General features: G+C 39.1%; 1 protein-coding gene across 1 annotated transcript in view; it reads left to right on the plus strand.

Moving 5' to 3' along the window:
- The window catches only part of LOC144969394 (receptor-type tyrosine-protein phosphatase O-like), a 41,216-nt gene extending 39,156 nt beyond the window's left edge, over positions 1–2,060 (plus strand). The window contains exon 12 of the mRNA XM_078908502.1: positions 1,661–2,060. Coding sequence (XP_078764628.1) covers positions 1,661–1,686 — 26 coding nt within the window. The 3' untranslated portion in view covers positions 1,687–2,060. The remainder of the gene's footprint in view (positions 1–1,660) is intronic.
- The last annotated feature ends 17,940 nt before the right edge of the window (positions 2,061–20,000 follow it).

The following is a 20,000-nucleotide window of genomic DNA, read 5'->3' on the forward strand; positions in this document are numbered from 1 at the left end:
TTTTGTTCAGTACAGTGAATGAAAAATTTAGGTTAAGGAAGTGAGTCTCCTTGGTCATTATAGGATTTTTTATTTTGAACAAAACCAATAACGTATGTCATCTGAGGAATTTCCCCTCGATTGAATCTAAAATTATGGAATGTAAATCAATCACTTTCTTTACTTTTCCCCTTTCTTTCCACATCTAAGTTACACGTTTAATGTTCATGGTTGCTGTAAATAACATTTTCATCCTTTGAAAACAAACTTTATTATCTAAATTTAAAAGATTGTAATACAACTTTTCGATTATGCTAAACCAAGTGATCTTAAATAAATGCCAAACTTTTTGAAGCATCACTTATCGGTCAATGCACATTGGAGTAAATCATGAATATTTGTTTTCACTTTTCCATGCCAAACAACTTCAAACATCGCCCAGTTTTTATGATCTGGCTTTTAATATGCCAAATTGGCATTTTGAGTGACTTAAACCTGTATTATTCATAAGATATGACAGTTAAAGAATCATTTCATTATATTTATAGATTTGGTTTGTGTCTCTTCATTTAAGTTAAAAAAAAGCTCCCAATCAATAAGCTCATTGGATAAAACTATAACTCTATGACGAGTACGACAAGTCGCAGTCTGATTTTTTAAAGAGAGTGGTTCAAAGCGTATTTTTATTATGATGGTTATTAGCCAAGGTTTGGCCTGGAATAAAAAATAAATGAAAATAGAACACACATTCTGTTTGAGCGCTGATCCAACTACATTCGAAAACGGATATATTGACATTGTCAGGACGGGGTAAATTGTCGATATAAGTGTGATGTTTAAATATCAGTCATTCCAAAAATTGAAAGGGAAACAAACAAATGAGAAAATGCCAGAAAATAACAATTTATTATTTAATTTACTATATTTACGTGTTGAGGTAGACAACTTTATACATGATATGTTTCAAGGGGTGTATCAGCCAACAATTATCAAATCATAGCTCATGGCATTGAAATTGGAACACATGAATGAGCAGAGAGGTATGCGAAACGACGATAGAGTGTGTGAGTGGCAGTGTTTGTCTGTATGTGTATCAGACTTTATACACACATAAGTAACTGTAAATGTCACGGTAAAACATCACATTAAAAAACAACTTTAATTGATCTTTTTTTTACATTTTCTGGATGAAATTAGTTCGAGGAAACCATTTCAGTGGTAAAAATTATTTCAAGGAAGAAATGGAATGAAAACAAAGAATGATTAGGAAAACAATTGGGATATTCGAACGCATTTGAGGAAACCATATGTTCAAGGAAACCGTGTTTGAGGAACCATGCTGGAGTATACTACTGCTGCTACTAATTATTTTTACTTCTACTACCCACATGGGACCACAACTACCAGTTGTTCTGCTACTTCTACAGGTATCAATACTATCACCATCCATATCGTCTTCATATCAAAGAATTGTTTTTATCTCTTATTATATGATGATGTAAGATGAAAAACAATAGAATACAAACCTTTCATACATTGATTTAAAAAATTAGGTTTCAAAATTTGATGGCACTATTAGTGCTTAATTTACTTTCCACCTTTAAGCCTCCTGAATTTTGTTTAACATAATATTATTTCTCCATTTATAACCATTTTCTCCACATTTTTTGTTTGTTTTCAGACGATGATTATGTGGTTGCGAATTGAAAAGAGATATTTCAAGAACGATGCCTAGTTGTTTTGACAACAAAAATTAATGTAACCAGGCCGATGATGATTTACTAAACAAACATTTTAATTTAATCATTGATGTATTCACACAATCATTCAAAATAATCTCATCTTTACATTTTTGTGGTATAATTTTTGCATGTGGGTTGATGTCAATGACTGCCATCATGTATTCGTATTTGGCTGTCAAACTGTGACCAATTTTTTTTTGAACGACATTGATTATTGTACTGATGTCAATGACTTGTTTCTTTTGTGCAGATGGCTCATTGTAATAAACTGAAAATTGATTTGGCTGTACTATAGTAAAGTTTATTTCACTCCCTAGGCTGTCTCATATTTCAATTATTTAATCATTATATAAAATATATATATATATATATATATATATATATATATATATATATATATATATTTTTTTTTTTTTTTTTTTTTTTTTTAATTCTAATTAATTTTATTTGGGTGTAATATTGAGACAATAATAATATGTTTTCATTGACAGTGGTTATTGCGGTATCAAATGGCTATATTTTATAAATTATATCATTGTTTTGCATCAGCTGAATCATGCGTTGTATTGAGAGCATGATTTGATAACGAGATACCATGACAAACATTGAAATACTGTGTAGCATTGAAATCTCTAACCTATTGGGGTTGGGGCTGTTTGTTTGAAATTTCTGTGTGTTAAAGATTTTTGTGTTGTGTATTTTACAAAGAATATGAAGAAGAATGTATGGGAGAAGGGGGGGGGGGGGGGGAGGTGGTAAACGTGGGTTGTTTCAGTGAGGCCCCATTATGAGGTGTATTGTCAATAATTGCATCTTGTTTCAATCAATAACAGGTGGGATAATGTTCCCCTTTACTTGTACTATAATAAGAAGATAAAGCCACCACGTCCCACTGATGATTACACACACACACACTCAGCATGCGACATCCTTAATCTACGAATCTCGTATCTGATCCCTAAGACTCTTCACATATCTCTCTCACGCCTCTCTTCAACCCCATATTCCCCTCTCATGATCACTTCTTTGATTTACATACAATAACAGAAACAGTCTGGGGTCATTATTGCCTGGCTAGCCCCTACTGGTATTGGAACACATTAGAGTGAGACTTCGCGTACATCAGACACTGGTCAAACATGCTTTGCATACAAACCCATCCTTCCCTATACTCATACTCATGCTCCACACACACACACACACTCACACATTATATAAACACATACAGGCTCTATTAATAATTATATTAATTAATACATTTAAGGCCACATAGAGAGCGTTGGAAATTTTCGTTTCCATTCAATACAAACATAAGATAAAAGAATGTTATCATCCATTGTGAAAGTTACAGTTAATTTTATTCGAGATTTCTGTGTAGCCTTCGTTAGCATCGAGATTTTTGTGTTACCAGTACAATAAAAATAGAGGTGTTAAATCTGGGAATTTACATGTGTTCGAGATTTGGTTGATTTGGAGATTTATGTGTTTGATATTTTCGTGCTACATTGTATACCCGAATACATGTAGTTGGGAAAATATGAGAATTTCTGCAAATTGAGATCTACTGGGTACTTTAATTTCAAACTTTTAAATTAAATATCATTAATTTTCAAATATTCAACATACATAACTTGAACTCATAATATAACATTTATCTTTCAACTCCCTCATACAATAAATACCCTTTAAATATTGTCGTGTAAGCCACTTTTATTAAAATGTATTTTTATTTAGTTTTGGATCAATATATTCAGATAATCTATTTAACATTTGAAGTAAGAAAAATGTCAGAGAACCTGAAAGAATACAGACACAACATTTTTAAAAATCCAAAAATAATTAGGTAAGATACAACTGCTTCAAGTATCATATATTACAGGGTGCAAAGACGGTTAGATAAGGTTAATCCTTTTTGGGCCTTGAGGCACATAGGGCATCCACCAGACATCTCCACCTTTTTGCGGTCGGCTGCTTTTGCAGTGGCTGTATTCCAGGACAGGCTTGTTTCCTTTATTTCTTTTTCCATAGTCCTCTGCCAGGTTTCTTTCGGTCTTCCCCACTTTCTCTTTCCCATCTGCTGTCTAGTACAGGGCTGTCTTGAGAAGTGACCTTTTTCAATTCTGGCCACATGACCTAGGTAACGCCATCTTCTTTTTATTTGGCTTTTAATGCTAGTACAGTCAGCTTTCTTTAATGAATCTGGTGTAAAACACAAACCTATTTATTGTAAGACTCACAGTCCAAAGCAATATTCACATTTCATGTTGAGAAACATGCCTCCGGAGACTTGGGTGTGTTTAGACCTGTAAATTCTCAGTCAATTAACTGAAATCAGTCAATTTGTCAAATTCAAATATTTAAAAAAAAGGAAAGAAAGAAGTGAAGAAAGAAAGAATTCACAAATCGTAGTCGAATGACGTATAGTAATTAGGAGTGTTCCATAACGCTACGCATAGCTCATGGGAGCCGTTAATATTAACGATGGATTTATTGCCAAGGCTAAGCGGCGCTTTTTAGAATTGGCGTGACTGAACACATTCCAGTGTAATTTCACACAGCCTTCGTTAAATTATTTTTTCACTTTCCAACCTGTCGTGATCCCAACGGTAGCCAATTTTAACTGAGCCGCCGAGAGATAAATTTCACTGTTTCGTCTAAGCCAAAACAGGGTTGCCAGATTATTTTTCAACAAAATGCCAGGGGAAGACTCAAAAAATGCCAAAACATTAAAAAAAATGCCAAAGTCTGTTGACTCCCACCCCCACTAAGAAAACTACTCACTTTTGATAGACAATTTACTATCATATCCTGGTGGCTTGCGTGTTTTATCTTCTTTTTTTTTTCTTTTTTTTTTTTTTGAATTATACTAAATTTCCTGTTGGGGTAATTTTTTACTTACTGACTACTAAGTGGAGTGCTAAACCACTACACCACGGTTGGATTTTAAGAATGAAAAGAAATACATTAACATGAAAGGTAAATACGTAAAGGAGTGAAATCATTGGATGCTGTAAAATCAGACCACCCTAACGAACAGAGTTTAAAGTTAACAGGCGACCATGACGCAAATATACACGAGTTTTGCAGGAGATTCCCAGAAAACTTACGAGGATACTTGTCGAGGGCTGAATTTGAGTGAATATCTGAGGGAGGCAGGGCTAGTTCAGGGTGTGAGTTTTAATAGCAAAGTTTTCCGATGTGAAGAGATTTGTTTTTACGCGTTTAGAAAGGTGTCATTTGAAGTATAATATACAAGAAAAGAAAATGCCAAATGAAAATGCCAAATGCCAAATGATTTTTCTAATGCCAAACGGTTTTCAAAAATGCCAGATTTGTGGAATCTGGCATTTAAAATGCCAAACTGGCAACCCTGAGCCAAAATTGACCACAATTACAAGCTGGGGTTTAAAATTATAAAAAAAAAAATAAAATGCGAATGCCGGAAGTAACATCTCTAGTAGATGATGGAGACACCTTTAAATCGAAAGTTAGATTAGGATAGATTGCTACAAGCACATTCCGATTGCCTCACGTTGTAAACAAACTGGTTGACCGTTTCTTCACTGATTGAGTACCTGATTATAAGGAACAATGGTAAGTAGCCTAATTAATTCCCGTGCAAATCAGGACGTTTTCTGCCATTGTTTTGCTCAAGCCCAAGCGAGCTTGCTGTTTTGTGGCGATTTACCTTCATTTCGATTCTTTGAATTTTTCCGCTACGCCTACCGAAGTTTCTTCTTGATAATTCACTTCTACTTAATAATTCAGTGTATTGGCCAGAAGTCATATTTATTTAAGTTTTTGTTTCTCTGTCATTTACTGATTGAAAATCAAGTTTGATCATTGCTACATTATTCTAATGTTCTCACAATGGCTGAGCTGTTCGTGGATCGCAATTCAGTTTTGTCGAGCATCGATAAAGTTAAAGATGTGAGTGTGAGGAATAAATTCAATTGGTCATGGCTAGAAGTTAAAGATGATAATGGTGATTATTTTTCTGACTATGTCAAAAAAAATTCCAGAGGCAGGAATATGACTTTGATGAAGTCATCTTTACCTATATGAATGACATGCTTATTTAGCATTCCTTCTACATCAAATTATGGCAGTCATATACTTCCAGTAAGAAATAACACCCACTATTTTAATGTATTGTATTTATCACTCTCCTCTCCAATGATGCCCTTATTTTTTAAAAAATAATTGAATCTTCAGTTTGTCGAAGAGTTTCAGTCAATTTTTATAGAGCTCATTTACAGGTCTATGTGTTATAAGTATGATTGATGTTTGCAACTAAGGTTTCAAAAGTAAATGATCTTATTAATCATGTTTAAAAGCGTATTCAAATTTAGACAATGATGTATGTCTTTGTCTTTTTTAAAAATCAAATCAGTATGCTTCCTAAGCTTTAGAACTGCATTTTGAAGTTTGCAGATAAGTCTTTGCTCTTTTGGCACGTAGTGCAATGTATGAAACATTTGGCATAGGAAACAGCAGTTGTGAATATTTTTTAACTCCAGGAAATGAAACAAAATAAAGACGATAGAGGTGACTGTCTCTGAGAGTTCCTAAATCAACTGCATTTAATGGACTGAATATTTTTTTTGTCTTTTGTTTTGCCTGTAATGTTTTGACACTGATGAAAGTAAGCGGGTTCAATCTCCAAGAAATGGGTCTTACAACTGTTTTAAAAATGTACATGCCATGGCTGCTAAAAGAACCGACAGCAAACATGACGGTTAATCTGCTGAACAAAGATTATGTTCAAGCCTAAAAGGAAACAATGTTGGACAATATTATGTTGATTTACAAAAAATAACTAGTTTCATGTGTCATCGGGTTAGTCCGGTTAGAAAATAGGGAAGGTGAAAATTACTTTCAAGGAAAGTTTTTGAAATGATATGTCATTATAAGAAAACAGATTTTTCAAAACCACAGGTAAATAAGCAATATATTCTATCACCCATGTTCGATTCAATTTTCATAACCCCAAGTATAAAGCATCGCAAGCGACTCTGAAGACATTCGGATTTCTAAAAATTACTTTGGAAAGTCCAACATATAGTAGAATTTGGCCCTGGATATTAATGGTACTGATAGCCTGATCATTTATGTTTATTTCAAACACCTTAAATGCTAAAAATTATGTGTGTTTCCTGATGTTCACTTCTTTATTTTACAAAGATCATTTGAAGAAAGTATTAGAAAAAAATGGACCTCTTCCCTGGAGTACTCTCTACCCGTTGATGTGAATTATATATGATTTTGTATGATGATTTTGTTCATTTAGTATATGGAATATGCAATTTCGTCTTGCCAGAGGCCAAAACATTTACTTTCACGAGTGTTTTGAGGGAATTTCAACAGACGGTAGATTTAGGAAAAAATGTGTGTCTGTTTCAAATCTTGTAATACTTTATTTATATAGTCACTGTGCTTTAAAACGTGTTTCACAAGTATGATAAATCTTTTTAATGATTAAATTTAATATGACGTCAAATTCGGGAGATTTTCTTACACCAATACGCAAGTTCTTGAAAAATAAATTTGTTCTCATTTTCTTATTTATATAGGATATTCAAAATTTAAAAAGTGTTTTTAATTACTATCAGATTGTCAACGAATGGGGGTAGTAGCGTGGTTCTCATTTATATAAACAATACTATTATTGCTGTTGTGTTGTTATTATTATTATTATTATTATTATTATTATTATTATTATCATTATCATTATCATTATTATTATTATTATTATTATTATTATTATTATTATTATTATTATTATTATTATTATTATTATTATTATTATTATTATTATCATCATCATCGTCAGGGGTTCCTGACCTCCCATAGTGGGCAGGGAGGTACTTACTGTGTCTTCTATCCCCTATATCTGTTTTCCAACGTGCTTTCTGTCTTTGTCTTGGGATGAGATAACTTGGTTTTGTCCTGGCTCTGGCCGGATGTCCTGGCTGAGAGGGAAACAATCAAATGTATATTTAGTTTTGGGAGATGGTATTTTTTGTTCTTGTAAATCATCTCTCTGTTATGCACTGTATTATGTTTTCGGGTGGTTGGATGGGAGCATCACCCTTGAATCATATACCTATGATGTTCGCATTGGTGTACGATCCGATAGTGATGTCGTTTCTTCTTCTCTTTACTAGCCTATCCTGCTTCTTTGGTTTGTGATTGTATTTTTGACAGGGGATATTTTTTTTTCTGTAAATCTTCTGCCTGTTTGTTCTTGGTTATTTATAATTTAGCTTATGATATCTTTAGGTTATGATTTTGATTTACATTTGTACTATTTTTGTTAGATTTCTTGTTTTTTTGTTTCAGCGGTCTCTCATATAACCTCAATTGTGTTGGAAGAGACCTTAAGCAACAAAAAAAAAAAAAAGTATTATGTTTTGTTTACGTATTATATAATATGATTTATAAACATTTGAGAATATTGATATGTGGTCTTGTGGTATGGCACTCGCTTTCGGATCGAAAAGTCCTGGGTTCGAGCCTCGCTCGGCGCATAGTTGAGTCTCTTTACTCTCATTCTCTCACCGTACTCTGGTGTAAAATGAGTACCTGGCCGTTAATAGCGATAATTCTTCTTCTTCTTCTTCTTCTTCTTCTTCTTCTTCTTCTTCTTCTTCTTCTTCTTCTTATTATTATTATTATTATTATTATTATTTTTATTATTATTATTATTATTATTATTGTTGTTGTTGTTATTGTAAGTATTGTTGTATATTTTGTGGTTATTAATGTATGTTCCCATCAAATATTATGATTTATTGGCGATAACCTAAGAGTAAATAAACTTCAAACAAAGCTTACCATAATAATAAAATATGTTATGATGCTTCAGCAATTTATCACATTGACTTTATTAATTTCACTTTGTCTTTGTTCTGTTTTCCTGGGCATTGAATCATGTCTTACTGGGTGGGGTTCTCCCCACCTCCCATAATGGGCAGGGAGGTACTTGCTGTGTATTCTATTTTCCTTTATCTGTTTTCCAATTGCTTTCTGTCATTGTTTTGGAATGAGATTACTAAGTTTTGTCACGACCCTGGCCGGAGTCCTTGGCTTGGAGGGAAACAGTTGAATATATATAGTTATAGTTTTGAGAGATGGTATTTTATTCCTTGTCAATCATCTCTCTCTCTTATGTACTGTTATTATTTTTTTAAATTTTTAACATATGGTTTGTAAACAGTTGAGTTTGATCTTGTGATGGTGTCTTAGTGAAACATTTAGGTAATTTCAAACAAAGTACACTGATAGTGTGCTCTTGGAATCTACAAAATCTGTGACCTATTTTTACCATTCCTTTGTCTGACTTTTTCCTCTAGTCCTTTTAGTTTTACTTCTAGAAAGTTTTACTATCCCATTTTAATTACTGCGCCGATATGACTTAAATGTGTTGCAAGCTCCGTAAAACCATAATTAAAAACAAGCAAACACAAATATAACCATGTCGTTATGGTCAGGCAACAGCAAAATCAGTATTTTTGAAATTTTCATGCTTTTATTTTATTTATTTGTCTTTTCTAAATCCACCAAGAAATGAATATTTATGTTGTCATTGACGGTCCCTTTTTTGAGTACTACACTGCATTTGATGCCCGACTTATCCTGGTCTTTCCTTAGATGGACACTTAAGAAAAATTTCTTTGCGATTGAACCAATTTATAGTTTATAGTTTTTAGGTAACACTAGAATTATATTTCAAAGAACAGTTGCAGTGGAACCAAGAGAATGGAAGAAAAAACTTCTTAAAGTGTTCAAACAGTGTGGACAAAATAGTATCCTTACCATTTTTGACACTTTGAGAAGCTCTCTGTTCAAAAACAGAATTTTCTAACTACCCCAACACAGTCTCGGTAGCTCCACTTGCTGTGTTGGTTATTTAAGTCTCCCATAGAAATTATTTAAACTCTGTTGTCCATTTCGCTTGTGATCACCCTACTCCTCATAGGCTCCCTTACATATCACTTGCAAACCCAGAATTGTCTACTCATGGACCACAGTTTAGACTGGGAGCTTGGAGATAGCGCTCCTGAGTCAAGACGACTCCAGTAGTAGGAGAATGTGGATGCTGTGGACGGCCAGGAGCTATGATAAAACCTCATTTTGACCATAATCCCATATTCTTACTCTCGTCGACGACACACTTGTCACAAGTGCGGCAAGCCAATTTGTTATTTAAAGTCCGCTACTGGGTGGGGTTCCCTACCTCCACCGTGGGCAGGGAGGTACTTACCGTGTCTTCTATCCCCTTAGATCTGTTTTCCAACATGCTTTCTGTCTTTGTCTTGGTATGAGATTGCTTGGTTTTGTCCCGACCCCGGCCGGAGTCCTTGGCTGGGATGGAAACAGTCAAATGCATAGTTATTGTTTTGGGAGATGATATTTTTTTCCTTGTAAATCATCTCTCTGTTATGTATTATTATATGTTATTTTTAATGTATTATGACATGTAAGCATTTGAGTGTATTCCTCTTTGTTGGATCTTTTGCTTGTGTCTGGGTGAGACTTATAGGTGATATCAGACTAAGTACATTGATGATATGCTCTTGGAATCTACATCTGATCTCTATTTGTTCCCAATTCCCCTTTGTCTTACTCTCTCTTGTGTGCTTTAATTGTAATTCTAAAACTTTCGACTATCCTATTTTCTTCCTTTTTACTGGCGCTGATATGACCTAAATGTGTTGCAAGCGCCGTAAAACCCTTAAAAACAAAACAAAACAAAAGTCCGCTAATCGTCTAATCATGTCTGCGTGGTGTGGGTCCAGGTTATTGGCACGCGCTACAATATAATGATGTGATATGGACAGTCCTGTGGCAAACCTCACCCATGCTACGCACATAAACTCCTTAGCTTTAACAAGGCCTGGGGATACGAGTATGGCTAAGTATTACCCACCATTATCGTAGTCTGGATGAAGTAGGAATCAACCGCATTTCTCAAATTGTATAATTTTATGATAATTTCCTTATTTTCTGGTCGATGTTCTTGATTTATATATCATTTTTCATTTCTCAATGAGACGAGCGCGCTCATGTACCTCGTTTGATTCACAGATTTCGTTTTTTGATTGTGAGTCCAGTCTTACTAAGGAATTCATGAGCTTTGAGATAGTGACGTAACTATACATACAAGGTTCGTGGTCCAAGCCACATTGCTGTTGGTCATACACAATCATTTGTCGCTTTCGGTCAACCGTGGTCTTTGAAGTTACACAACATACCGCCTGTGATGCATGTACATAAATCAAGGGATGAGCTGACACATGTTGACAAGCGAGCTATCAAAAGAGCAATCTTTGATTGGTCAAAAATCTCATGATCTCATATAAGGACATCAAATCGGGAAAGCGATATCCACCCACCTGTCAGTGGACAGAAATTTTATGATGGAATTAGGGCTCTGTAAAATGTTATATCATGGTAGGCTCCACCCTCTCTTTCTATTCTGGCGTAGTGTAGACGGCAATAGAATTTCGGATGTCATAATGACAAGTGGGCAGAGTTAAAGCTTCCAAACAATCCCAATCGTCGTCTATCTCTAATCAGCCCCGTTCGCGCAAACTCACTTTTGTCCCTATCAAGTCTTAGACTACAGATGTCAATCTATTTTTAACTGGGGATTCCCCGGAACCGTATCACAAAACGTCATAGAAATGTGTTAATTTTTCCAGATCCGCATGCGTCATGCGAAGTAGAACCCTAGAAAGAGGAGAGCTAACGCTCCTCTTTCTAGGGTAGAATCAAGAAGTATAAGCTTCTTGAGTAGTACAAAAATCTGAAGGAAGGCAATTTTTTTCACTGTAACATTTGAAACAATTGCACAGCAATTTTTTCACAGTAATATTGTTATACAAAAATAGCTCTATTACCGCCATGTTGTTCCAAACTGCTGTACTGCAATCCTTTGCTCATTATCTGATCGGATAATAAAGAGGTGTGGGTTTCATGTTGTTTCATGAGAACAACTCATAAACAGAGTAAATTTAAATGTACGCATTGACCCAGGGACTCTGATTGGTGAGCACCGGCAGGGGTTGAACCAGAAACCATTTAATATGTCAATAATATTAGAGGGGAGGAAACCGAGAGACCTGGGTGTGAACAGTAGTGGGGAATGAACTCGAAAAACCGAATGTAGAGGTGGGAACTTGAGTTTGTTTATTTTTTGAATATATAGCGCAAAATCCACTTACGTACTCAAAGCGCTTTAAAATGAGTCCCTAGCCAACAGCAACACTAAACATAAATTTAATAATTAATATAATAATTGAGCTTTATATAGCGCAATATCCACCAAATGTGCTCAAAGCGCTTTACAAGGGGCCCCTGGTCAACAGCAACATTTAACATGTAGGACGGGACATGACGCCTGTTAGGCGGTATTACAATTTTTCTGACAAAGACAACGCTGTTAACGGCCAGGTACTCATTTTAACCTGAGAACGGTGAGAGAATGTGAGTAAAGAGCCTTCTCAACTATGCGCCGAGCCCGAGGCTCGAACCCAGGACCTTCCGATCCGAAAGCGAGTGTCATACCACTAGACCACATAGCCGCACATGTAGACAGAGACATGCCGCCTGTTTGGCAAAATTACACTTTTTCGGACAAAGACACTGCTGTGTACGTCCGGGTACTCATTTTACACCCGAGTATGGTGAGAGCATGTGAGTAAAGAGCCTTTTCCAAGGACTCAACTATGCGTCGAGTGAGGCTGGAACCCAGGACTTTTTTTTATCTGAAAACGAGTGTCATACCACAAGACCACATATCCGTGTCGACCAGGGACCAAGAGATATATAACAAGTGAAGAGTAAACCAGGACTCCCAGTGGGGAGTAAACCTGAGGCTATAGGATGGTGGCACCGAGGAGGATTGAACTAGAGGTTGTAAAATTTAGAAACAAGTGGGAAGTCAACCGGGGACTATAAAATAATATGGACACAAGAGAGGAATGTACCCACTTTTAGATGGACACCAGGACTATGGGAGATGGACACCAGTGGGGAGTGAACCTGGAACTGGGAGGCGACACCCCCGGGGAGTGATCACAGTACCACGGAAAATGAACCGGGGAGTAAATTCAGGACTACCTATATGAGGTAGACACCAGTGGGGAGTGAACCTGGGGCTATTTGAGGTGGGCACCACTAGTGAGTAAACCCAGACCCTTTGTATATAGATTGAACTTTGGGGACTTTGGGAGGTGGACACCAGTAGGGAATGAACCCAGGTCTATGGGAGGTGACCATCATTGAGGAGTGAGCTCAAGTCAATGAGAGGTGGACACCATTGGGGAGTGAAACCGGGACAACCGGATATGGACACAAACTGGGGAGTGAACCTGGGACCACCGGATATGGACACCAGTGGGGAGTGAACCGGGGGGCAACGAGAGGTTGACGTCACTAATTAGTAAACACGGAACCACTGGGTATGGACTCCAGTGGGGAGTGAATTCAGGACTTTGGGAGGTGTACATCAGTAGGGAGTGAACCCGGGGCTATGGCAAATGGACACCAGGGGGAACTGAACTCGGGACTTATAGGAGGTAGACACCAGGGGAGAATTTACCCGGGGCTATGAAAGTGAGTAAACACGTAACCAATGGATATGGACACCAGTGGGTTGTGAACCCATGCTATGAGAGATGGACACCAGTGGGGAGTAAACCCGGGCTATGGGAAGTGGACATCACTAGTGAGTAAATGCGGAACCAATGGATATGGACTCCAGTGGGGAGTGAATCTGTGACTATAGGAGGTAGACACCAGTGGGGAATGACCCTGGGGCTATGAGACGTAGATAACACTTATGAGTAAACGCGGAACCACTGGATATGGACTCCAATGGGGAGTGAACCCGGGGCTATGAGAGGATAATACCACTGGGAAGTGAACAGGGGACCACCGGATATGGACACCAGTGTGAAGTGAAACCAGGACTTTGGGAGGTGGCCACCAGTGCAGATTATGGTGTTATGCCCTGGCGATGGTTGATAGGACTTCACTCGAACGAGTTTCACGGACTTTTCCCTTCTTTCTCTTCGCTCAGATCTTCCTATCCGAGGGAATTTATCGAGTTCCCTCTTTCTATCCTAGTCTTTTCGTTTTCTTTTCTTTTGTTGACGTCTCGGGCTAGCTGCCTCTACCGACTCTCTGGGAGTTGTCCAAATCGTCACAATACCCAAGGTCGTGAGAGGGGGATTCAACTGGAGAGTGAACACGAGTCCACCAGATATGGACTCCACTGGGGAGTGAACCTGGGACTATTGGAGTTGGACACCAAGGGGGGGGGGGGGAGTGAACACGGAACAAAGGGATACAGATACTGGTGAGGAGTGAACCCGTGACTATGGGAGGTGAACGTCAGTGGGGAGTGAACCCGGGCCAATGAGAAATCATTGGGGAGTGAAAACAGGACTATGGGAGGTGAACACCAGTGGGAATTGAACCTGGGACTATTAGACACCAGTGGGGAGTGAACACGGTACAAAGGGATATGAACACTGGTGAGGAGTGAACCTGGTACTGTCGGCGGTGAACACTCGTGGGGAGTGAATCTGAGCCAATGAGAAATCACTGGGGAGTGAACACAGGACTATTGGAGGTAGATATCATTGGGGATTGAACCCGGGACTACGGGAGGTGTACACCAGTGGGGAGTGAACCCGGGGCTACGGAAGATGGATATCAATGGGAATTGAACCCGGCGACATGAGATGTGGATACCGACAGGGATTAAAAGTGGAACCACGGGATATGAACATCAGTCGGGAGTGAACCTGGGACTTTTCGAGGTGAACACCAGTGGGAATTGAACCCGGGGCAATAAGGTGGAAACCAGTGGAGAAGATGGTGATAAATAATACAATAAGATGAGACAACACTTCCTAAGCTTACTAAACTTCCCGCTAATAATTGGTACTATAGTCAGATTTTTTATGAATGGCGCGTGTTTTTCTGGTTTTTCTCAGCTGTCCTTCTATCAAAAGTTGTAAAAATTTGTGTCAACCTCTGAATCAATTTGTCTTAACTGATCTTGATTTTGGACCGCATTGATACCATATTTAAAAAAAATTTCGTCTTTAAGACCTATAAAAAAACTACTTTAAAACAGCTGACATGAAATTAGACATTTTACACTGTAAAAAATAAAAACAAGTTACGCACCACAAAGAATGAATGAATTCATCGTATATTCAAAAAATCTTGTGCTGACGTAGATAGTGATAATAAGTTCACGTCATACTTCTTTCCAAATAATAATAATTCGCTTTAAGTGTTATAAACATACCACTTATGTAGTTTGTATTAAATTTTGAATTTATTATTTATAACCAAAGACTGATATGAAATCTCTCGCTTTAAATCATTTGAAATAGTGATTGTATACTCATTATATTGTCAAATTAACAAACACTGTTTATATAACTTTGACAAATTTTTGTCTATGCATGAACGTTTCACAGGGCCTTTCAAGGTTTTAAAAACATATTAGGCTCTTAAACAAAACGACACGGTACGAAATCTATATCGCTTCCACTCTCGTTAAGCTGCGAAAAGAAGGCCTCTTGTAACCATCGATAAGCCATTAAAAACGACGGGAATGGTTTTGGAATTTCACAATCAACCATGAGAAGATCGTTATCGAAATACGACAGATATATCACCAGTGTAGAACGACGTGACAGGAAAAAGATCATAGATAACTTTGATATGGATATCATCCATAGATGTATGGGTGAGCGTAAATAAACATCCGAAAAAAAATATTGTACGTCTGATTATTCAAGCACAAAAAAGGCCCATGTGTTCTGGACAGAGAGTCATCGTTATTCGTGCAGGTGGTGATGATACTGGATATTTAAAAGGATGCCATGCCATTTTTCTTCTCTGCATCATCTGGAATATTATTCTGGGGTCAATGTAAAGGTGTTTTAAGACTGACTAAATATCGATTGCTGCCCTCCATTGAAGCACCCAGCTGTATTGTATTGGACAACGCTACCAACTTTGGCAATTATAAAAGCTGACATGATGTCATGGCTTCAATCAGACAGTACTACATATTCAAACTATTTATCAAAATGCTAACTATACTCCTTAGTAAAAAAAAAAAAGAAATGAACCAGAAACAGCCTTCAAAGCAGACTGTCTAATCAGGGAGTTTTGACACGAGGTTGCGCGACTTCCCCCGTATCACCGTGAGCGCAATCCAATCGAGCTCATTGGGCCTAAGTAGAGGTAAAGATTGAGAGGAGGAACACCAAATTTACTCTCACCGACGAGGCAATAAATGATAACAAAGAGTAGACTGAGAAAAGGCATGCCTCAACCTTCGCAAACTAAAGGAAAATTACATTTCATTGGATAGAGTGATGCTCGCAAATCTCTGTTATAATGGCAATAGCGTCTGTCGTCACATGCCCTTACAGAGAGAACGTCAACGTGGTTTTGCGCATGCGTCTCTCGTCCTCGTTCCGGTGAAGTGTCTCATACCATCATCATGGCATCATCAAGACTTCTATTTGGTTGATATGCAAAGTGTAAGGGGTCAGATTGGGGACCAAACTGGAGATTAAGCTTTTTCAGAATTTGACATTGACAAAACGTTATGAACCCTTTTTTATAGATCCGTTTTGGAGACCGTTATTATTTTATTGTATTACAGCATGGTGTGGAAATGCCAGTATTTGTGACATTAACAAAATTGATCGGATAATTGATAAAGCCAGGAGTTATACTCACCCAATTTCCAACGTGTAAGAACTGTTGAATAGATTTGTCTAAGTAAAATGGAGAAAGTTATGAAGGATGGCGATCACCCCCTTCGCAAACATATTAAGTTCTCCATGAGGAGCCGTCGCCTTATATCTATAAAAACAAAGACAACACGTCACCTTAAATCATTTTTGCCACATGGTGTTCGAATTATAACGCCCAACTGTGATTTAAATTAAATAATATATTTTAAATATACACTCACAAGTTCGCACTAAAGGCCAGAGGTATGGCCTATCTCAATTTATTAAATTAATAACTGTTGCTATTGGTTCTTGGTTGTATATTTCTACATGTTTGCACATTTGCATATATATAAATATATAAATATATATATATATATATATATATATATATATATATATATATATATATACTAGACAATAGATTATGCCGACTGAGGAAGTGTAAAAAACACAGAAACGAGTCGTCTCGGCAAAAAAATATGAGTGAAAATTTACATTATATATTAGCTCTAACCACCATTATCGAGCACTTTCGTACCTACAAGTACCCACCAACACTCATAAATACCAAGCTCCAAACAGTTGAGCACTCTCGGTACCAGTAGCAAACACACCACTCTCAACATGACAACATTGAAGAAAAAAACCGTAGACTACTCCATGAAAAACGTCCCCAACCCAAACAAATACACTTACCTTAAAGAGCTATTAAACAAAATGGAACACTTCCTGAGACGCCTAAGATGGAAGGTGTTCCACTTCGAAAAAAAAAAAGGAAAATGACGACCCAACAACAAAAGAAGATTTCGGATTCAACACAGCAAACTACCCACCTCCCCACAAAGACCTAAATGCTTTCGAATATGACTTATTCGACCTAATTCCTACCATTAACTTCAAAAAAACCAACTCCAAATTCCAAAGCACCCTCGCCAAAGACGTAAAAGAACTCAAGAGATAAAAAAACCTGTTCATACCAGCAGACAAGACAAACAACATCTACGAGCTCGACACCAACACCTACAACAAACTCATCCGAAACAGCATCACTCAACACTACATAAGGACAATAGTGTGGCGCCCGGGATAGGGCTGCTATTCGGGCACCGGGTTTGGATCAAATTTAGTCACACACCGGGGCGAGCAGCTCATGTGGCTCGTTGGCTCGATACCCGGGATGGTCTCGTGACGGTCGACCGGGATTTACACCTTTGCCCTCCCGTGTGCCTCAAGCCCCCTCACCAACTGCAAGGTAAAGATCCACGAGGGGGACAGCAATGGGGTGAACCGAATTTCCGTGGAAGTAGGTGGACTGTGTTTGCATAATATTTACAAACCACCTAGAGCGACTTGGACTACACCACCGGTACCGGTGGTCAGCCATCCTTCCATCTGTCTGGGAGACTTTAATAGCCACCATCACGAATGGGGCTACCGAGACTGCAACGAGGCAGGAAGACAACTCCGCTCATGGATGGACTGTAATGATCTACACCTAGTGTACGATCCTACAGCCAAGGGTACCTTCCGGGTACCCGCCATAAGAAGGAGTATACTCCAGACCTCACCCTCGTAACGAAAGGCGCGAACGGTGAACCGCTGCAGGTGAAGCGGACAGTCCTCGGGGACTTTCCGCATAGCCAGCACAGGCCGGTTCTTGTCACAGCTGGGGTGACAATACCGAGGGTGCAGTCTCTCCCACTTTGCAGATGGAATTTCAGGAAGGCTGACTGGGAGGAATTCAGTTCCTATATCGAGCAGGTCTGCCCTGCCATTCCTCCCAAGTCCAAGAATATAACCAGATTTAGTAGGCTACTGGTTAAGAGCGCTCAACGCTCTATTCCACGGGGCAAACGGAAATTCTACATCCCTTGCTGGACAGCAGAGTCGGAAGAGCTGTACCGAGAGTACCAGCAGACCCAGTCCCAGGACACAGCCGATAGACTACTTCAGTCTCTGGCAGAGGGAAGGAAGCAACGGTGGCAGGAGACCGTGGAAAGTCTCGACTTTACACACTCCAGCCGCCACGCTTGGCGTTTGATAAAGAAATTGGACCCAGATCGGAATTTCGCGAAGGCTGCACCGGAATGCGAGGCAGACACAATTGCCAAGAATATTAAGAACCGTAGCAAGCGGGTCCCTAATCAGGCTTTTGAGCGCGGTGTCCGCAAGGCGTACCGTACGATTTTGGACTCGCTACCTGCGGAGGAGTCGGACTGGACGGCCCCGTTCAGTCCCCGAGAAGTGGGTGCAGCCATTAGCGAAGTGAAGAACGGCAAAGCAGCTGGGATAGATGGTGTATATCCCGATATGGTGACGCATCTGGGCCCCAGGGCACGGGCCTGGCTAGCAGAGGCAATGTCTGACATCCTTGCAAACGGAAAGCTTCCACAAGTGTGGAAGCATGCGAAGATAGTTGCCATCCTGAAGCCAGGGAAGCCGGCGAAGGAGGCAGACAGTTACAGACCCATATCGCTGCTGAGCTGTCTTTACAAATTGTTGGAGCGTGTTCTATTAAACCGATGGGGGCCGGTCCTAGACGCTGCCCTGCCGCCTGAGCAGGCAGGCTTCAGGGAAGGGAGGTGCACCACGGAGCAGGTCATTGCCCTTACAGAGCATATTGAGCACGGGTTCGAGAGAAAACAGCAAACAGGTGCTGTGTTTATAGACCTATCAGCGGCGTACGATACGGTCTGGTGCGATGGGTTAATGCTCAAACTTGCAAAAATCATAAGGTGCAAAAAGACCTTGAAGTTGTTCTCTTCGATCTTAGGGGAAAGGCAATTCCACGTCGCGCTGGGAGACGTCACGAGCAAAGTAAGGAAATTGAAGAATGGGGTCCCTCAGGGGTCGGTACTTGCGCCAATGTTGTTTAACGTTTACATTAGCGATATGCCGAACACTTCCTCCCTGAGGCTGGGATACGCAGACGACTGGGCACTCGTTACTCAGAGTAAAGTGTGGACCCGTCTCGAGAGCGTACTCAGCGAGGACGTCACCAGACTCAAATCCTACTTTGACAAGTGGTACCTGAAGATGAACACTTCAAAAACCGTGGCCACTGCATTTCACTTATGCAGTGGTTGGCACACCCGTAAACTGAATGTCCTAGTCGGGGACCAGCCACTCCCATATGAGCCGCGTCCAAAATATTTAGGGGTGACGTTGGATCGCAGCCTTACCTATCGGGTTCATCTCGAAGGGGTTGCCCGGAAGATAGAGAAGCGGAATAGTCTTCTGAGGAAGCTGGCGGGATCGACTTGGGGCGCTAGCCAAGCGCTCCTGAGAACATCCGCCCTGGCACTATGCTATTCCACCGCGGAGTATTGCGCTCCAGTGTGGGGTAGAAGCAGAAACGTTGAGAAGGTGGATGTAAAACTTCGCAAGTCGATGCACATAGTGTCGGGAACGCTAGCAACAACCCCTAGAGAATGGGGCCCGGTAATGGCAGCGATCCAGCCCCCCGATGTCCGGAGGGAGACCATTACGGGAAACT

This window comes from Berghia stephanieae, chromosome 3 (genome assembly GCF_034508935.2).
Source record: "Berghia stephanieae isolate SIO BIC M18660-M18661 chromosome 3, UCSD_Bste_1.3, whole genome shotgun sequence".
In the NCBI taxonomy this organism is placed as follows: Eukaryota; Metazoa; Mollusca; class Gastropoda; order Nudibranchia; family Aeolidiidae; genus Berghia; species Berghia stephanieae.